The 6000-nt window shown below is 39.9% G+C and overlaps 1 protein-coding gene across 1 annotated transcript in view; it reads right to left on the bottom strand.

Annotated features, from left to right (window-relative positions):
• Positions 1-2283: 2283 nt before the first annotated feature.
• Positions 2284-6000, bottom strand: part of tmem63c (transmembrane protein 63C) — a 45870-nt gene continuing 42153 nt past the window's right edge. The window contains exons 19-23 of the mRNA XM_041813144.1: positions 5842-5947; positions 5292-5459; positions 4505-4617; positions 4340-4414; positions 2284-2934 (exon numbers count right to left, since the gene is read on the bottom strand). Coding sequence (XP_041669078.1) covers positions 2704-2934; positions 4340-4414; positions 4505-4617; positions 5292-5459; positions 5842-5947 — 693 coding nt within the window. The 3' untranslated portion in view covers positions 2284-2703. The remainder of the gene's footprint in view (positions 2935-4339; positions 4415-4504; positions 4618-5291; positions 5460-5841; positions 5948-6000) is intronic.

Genomic DNA, 6000 nt, shown 5'->3' with positions numbered 1-6000 from the left:
CAAGACTTTTTCTCTTTTAATACAGGTTTGTCAATGACTTTAGTGTTGTCGGACACAATTTCACAAGCCACTTCGCAGCTAGCCTCACTGCTAGCTCCTGTGTTAGCTCCACTGGTCTGTTGAACATGCTCATCTGAGGCAGCAGGAACTAGGATTTCCAGTGTGGCATGACATGTGACTGCCTCAGAAAGTATCTAGGCTGGTCACACACTACAAATCCCTGCTGAGATGAAGGTAGGCTGTAGTTTTCATTGTTTTGGTGAGCCATAAAAGTATGCATACTCTGTCTTGTGACGCGACCTCATCTGCTTGATCTCGTTGGTTGTTGTGGGTTTTCTGTTGAAGGCAGTGCAACCTACCATAAGAAATATCAAACACGTTTGATATTTACTCTATTTATGATGTTTATAAGGTTGGACAGGCTCCAACACAGTAGGGAGCTGTAAGATAATCGTACAGACATCACAAACTTGAAGAGTATTTCAACAAATAATCATTTGCAGTGAACCTTGACTCGGGAAATGCTCCCTGAGCATCAGAGGGGAAAATCTGACCTAAGGTTGACGCAAAATCATGTAGTGTGTGTCCAAAAGACAAGAAAACTCTTGAATATTAGGGTTTGGTCAGATAACGCAGCTATGTAGCTCGCATAGTTGCTTTGGGAGCTTAGGTTTAGCTACGTAGCTCTGTAAGCTACATGGCTCCTCTTTCTATAGTTAAGTTAGCTTTAGCAACATGAGCCTTAACAAAAGAAGCTAAAGTTTACTTAACTATATATAATATAGATATGTAGCTTTTGTAGCTGCTTTCTGAGATAAGTTTCAGCTGTTAGCTACAAAGTTCCATTATCTATGTAGTGTAAAGAAAAGGATCAGAGTTCTACTCCTGGATTAAATTGCGTATAGACCAGCTTTAGGAGTAGTTACACCAATGATGGCTAGCTTCAGTTGTGTAAGCTTTAGCTAAAGCTAAAATAGCAATGCTGGCTATGAAATTAATGCAACTACATAAGAAAATGTTGCTAGGTTAGCTTTAGTAACAAGAGCTTTAGCAAACGTAACTAAAGCTTATGTGGGGGCGTAGTGTAGCTACGAAGCTTGAATAGTTGCTTTGGGAGCTTAGGTTTAGCTAGGTTAGCTACGTAGCTCTGTTAGCTAAATAGCTTCACTTTGTATAGCTAAGTTAGCTTTAGCAACATGAGCTTTAACAAAAGTAACTAAAGCTAACTTTGCAACATATAAGGTAGATATGTAGCTGCTTTGTGAGTTAAGTTTCAGCTATGTTAGCTATAAAGTTCCGTTATCTATGTAGTGTAGGTAGCTAACAGAGCTACGTTAGCTAGGCTTGCTGTGTTAGAATGTTTTGATGGAGGACAAGTTTGTTCCCTGTAAACAGACTGTTCACTCAGCTCTGTTAAAGGTTTTGCAGGTCAGGTTTTTACTTTATCCTAACCATTACCCTAACCCAAAACAAAATCTGATTTCATCTTAAAAGTTTCAGCGTGTATATGGCGTCTGTGAGGTCAGCCATCAGAGATGTATGGTCTGCAGCCAGACTGTCCTGGTTAGCTTAGACTAACTCACCTTGCTTAGTGTAAAGACTGGGAGTGGGGGTACAGCCATTCTGGCTCTCTCTAAAACTTCCAAAAGTTCCAATAGGGCCACTCTAAAAGTGTTTTCAAGGGACTTAATTTTGTCTTGTTCAAAGCCACACATTACAACCTTTTTTGTGCTAAGCTAATGAAACAGATAGCTTTGGGCTATAGCTTCACACTGTGTTTACAGTAATGGTATATCAATTGTCTCATCAAACTGTCAGCGAGAAAATAAATGACCAAATGTTCAAATATTTGTTTAAAACAAATACAAATAGAGTTGGATCACATACACAATAAAAACTAGAAAAAAATATGGGACAGCTCTCCAAATCTGATCTTCAGTTGCCCTGCCCAAACTCAAAGCACAATATTGATAACACAAAAAAACAGTAGCAAAAATAGCAACTTCAGATTGATAGTAGTCACAATAAGCTGCAGGTTCAGTCACACTGCTTGTGCCTCCTTGTAGAGATCGTAGCACAGTACATCTCAGAGTTACATTCGGCCCTCCGTCTGTCTGCTCTCTCACTGCAGATGGCTTCACGACTAGCTGCCCTCACCCTCAGCCTCCCCAAGCTCTGCCACCGAGGAGCCAGATATCATCCCGTGCCCAGACCGCTGTGTCAGTCTGCCAGGGCGAGCCTGCTCACACTACCCACTCTAATGGGAACTTTCACCTCCACTCATGTCCAAGTGGCACCGCATGGACACAGAATCTCTGATGCCGTCCCAAAGGCAATTCTTCCCCAGACACTTTGATTAGTCTGAAGCTTTTTAACTTGCGAATGAAGCCTTAGAAGAAGAGGAAATCCCTGTCGTTGAGAGCTTGACAGTTAAAATAATCTGTACATTTAAGGTGGATGTGCTCTCTTTCAAGTTGAATTAAGTGTTTTGGCATCTCCTGGCTATACATTTCTAGTTTTGCTTGCCTGGATCCTGTTCCTGTATTCTGAAGCTTCTCCCCTTCTCCTTTCCAACAGGTCCACTCTAGTCCCAGAGTCCAGAGCAGCTTAGTTGGAGTCTGAGGTCAGTGGTGAAAATGCAGCAATGTGGCCTTTCAGGGATCCAGTGAAGGATAGGTGGAATAAGCTTTGGGGGATTTGGTATTACTGGTAGCCAACTGGGCTGTCCATGAGAGGGCTGGCGCAGTAGGGTTCTGGAGGGTCTTGCAGCTCAGTCTCATGAGTCTGGGTGGGGTCTTCCTCTGACTCCTCTTCCCCCACCGGGCCGTGGCTTGAACTCTGTGAACTGGCCATGGTGCCGTAGCTGTGGTGGGCCGGGGAGGGCATCGGGGTCAAAGCCAGCTCTGGCTCTAGGAGCACAGATGCCACAAAGAGCTAATGGGAGAGGAAAAACAAAGTTTATGGCAGTGTCACACAGTAAATCACACAATTTAATTAATGAGGCTTGTGGGGTTATGAGATAATCATATGGTTTCAAATCTAGGTTTCTTTCCCACCCAAAATAAGATATAAATATACAGAAATGAGTTTATGTATTGCCAATACGTTATTATATTGTGACATCATATCTTTGTATCAAATTCAAGTTTTAATGATTAATAGCCTTTTTATAAAATCAGTGAGATGATTAAAAATTCAGAGGGGAGTAGGGTTGGGCATTTACATTATCAGTGCTAAATCTGATACTTTAAAAATGGTGCCTAAATCAATGCTTAGGGGGAAAAAGACAGTGGTTGATGGCACTAAAAATGCAATACTATTATTGTAAAGACATTTGCAATTATTAAATCCACTTTAAACAATTTAAAATAATTAGTTAATAAAACCCTACCCAACTCTAATAAATTTAACTTTTTACTTATATCACCATCTCCTCCGCTCATTTTTGAAGACTTATTTTTTAAGTCTTTTAAACATGCTAGTCCCACCAGAACTTACAAATGTCACTCAACAATTTTAACTACTTATTTAAAATTACTTTGTACTATTTTATTTAAATATTTAAAATTTAAATCATGAAGTTAAATATTATAATAATACATGATGATTTGTCTGTGTACACACAAACCTTATTTCCCCCTATGCATCAGAACCTGGGCCCCCAACTAAAAAAATCTAGATTCACCCCTGCTCTGAAACTAATGAACACATATTATGAGTGTCAGGTTAACAATCAGCTGCAGGACAGAGAGGTCTGTTGACGGGGCAGAGAGGGCAACAGCAGAGAAGGGTAAATATACCTGGTGGTGGTGGTTAGCCCCAGCGGCAGCTAGCCACCACCAGGCCAAGCTCAGGTCAGCCGCAGCCACATTTTTTAGCAGTAAGGGACCAAAAAAGGTCAACCAGAAGAAGAAATGCTTTCATCTAGCATGATTCATGAACTGCCTGACCAACAGAAGTCTTTTTTTAAAGACTTGATTGTGCAACAAGAAAGAAATTGTAAGACCTTTGTTCAGTTATTTATGGAATCAACCAACCAGTGAATGGATAATATCATGAGAGATGTACAAGATATTAAAAACAGCTTAAAATATGTGAACATTAAATAAATAAATAAAATTAAATAAATAAAAATGACTCTGCAGCAAAGTGAAAACAAGATGCCCATGCTCTGTTAAAATAAAACACGTGCAGGACCACATGAATTCCGTTAAGACCAAGGTATTTTGTGCAGTTTATTTGGACTGGAGGAAGGTTGCACTGCAAAAACCTAAACAGTTATATAGTTATAGTTTTGGTAAATTTGTTTGATTCATTGAAAGAAAATGTTGCACATTACATTCGAGGCAGTGGTGGATGTTACTGTACTCCTGTCTGCATCGGTAAACGTTCCTTCTGCTGGCTGATCTGACATCTGAAACAAAGAAAATACACATATTTAAACGCTGTTTATGAGGTATAAATGCATCTGCAGCTGAACTCACTGAGGAACAGCACAGCTGACCTGGTAACTTGTTGATTTGTCAGGTTGCTTCCTAAGGCACAAGCGGAGGAGGGAGAAGGCAATAGAGGAGAGCAGGGACACAAAGGTGAAGAGGGTGATGGGATTCACCAGACCTGCAATATAAAATTTAGATTCCAATGTTAATGTAATGATGTAATCGAAGTCATACTACCTAAAAATGAAGAGGATAAAATGAGAAAACATTTGACACCACTATGGTGCAAGGGGCATGGCATTAAACTGGTTTATATTATATTTAAGAAAGGGAACAACATGTATATGTGAAGAATATAAAATCTCAGATTACAGAAATTAAATGTGGGATGCCACAAGGATCAACATTAGGGCCACTACTTTTCATCTCTATGTAAATAATTTTGTTAATTCATCTAACAACTTGCATGAAGTAACATTTGCCGATGATATAAATAAATTTTATCACACAGAAATGTGGATAATCTTCAAAATAATGTAAACAAAAAAATGATAAAGATAGACACCTTCCTTAAATATAAGCAAAATGATTTCTATTGTATCTATTCCAGTAGAAACCAAAGTAACACTGAACATGTTAATGTAGAGATAAATGGTAGAGCTATACGGAGGGTGACATTTATTTATTTAAGAAAGTTAAATGTGTTATATGAGCCATATCATGGTCTAACTTTAATGCGCCCAATGTCACAAATCAGTAAAAAAACAAACAAACAAAGAATTATCATGATTGATTGTTCCAGGATTTTTATTGATTTGTAACTTAACTAAACCCAGAGAAGTGACGTGGTACCTAATCTGAGCACTGAGAAGAAGAGCAGCCAGAACATGCAGAAGATTGGAGCCACGATGACCTGGCTGATAGCTGCTCTGTGTATCCTCTGGTTGAGTTTGGTGGGAACATATGCATAGTAGATGTTGTATCTGTCCACCACATGTTTCAGAATTACATAGAGCAGACCTAGAAGACAGAAAAACACATCCACAATGAGAATGCATGATTAAAATAGAAATCCTCTGAGAAACACAGGAACATAAGGACAGAGAACAGCAGGATATTATATATGAAAGGGCTCATTTGGACTGAAGATTTGACTGCACAAGTAAATAGGAGCTTGGTGAGCTCTGGGCAGAGACAGGAGCAGAGTGGGCGTCTGGCTCACAGCTCTCTGTGTCTGGGTGTCTGGGACTACAGCAGCAAATTCACACAGTCTGCATCGGACTGGCAGGCAGTAGAGGAGAGTGAGGTCAGAGTATGAGGAGAGACATGTACACATGGCTAAGAGGGGACACAGAGAGCAGAGAGGAGCTGGAAAGAAGGAGGGTCACTTTGCGTTGCTCACCAAAGGGAGTAATAATGGGACACGTGATGCTGTAGGTCATAGTGACTGCAAATATACACATGGTCCAGGCGTACTCCAGGCCAAACTGGAACTCATAGGCCTGACTCTGCCAAAGAAACCAAAACATTTAATACTTCATGATTTGAAATGAAAATAAAT

This window comes from Cheilinus undulatus, linkage group 18, assembly GCF_018320785.1.
Source record: "Cheilinus undulatus linkage group 18, ASM1832078v1, whole genome shotgun sequence".
Lineage (NCBI taxonomy): Eukaryota > Metazoa > Chordata > Actinopteri > Labriformes > Labridae > Cheilinus > Cheilinus undulatus.
The sequence above is the reverse complement of the archived record's forward strand: the minus strand, read 5'-3'. Positions and strand labels throughout refer to the sequence as shown.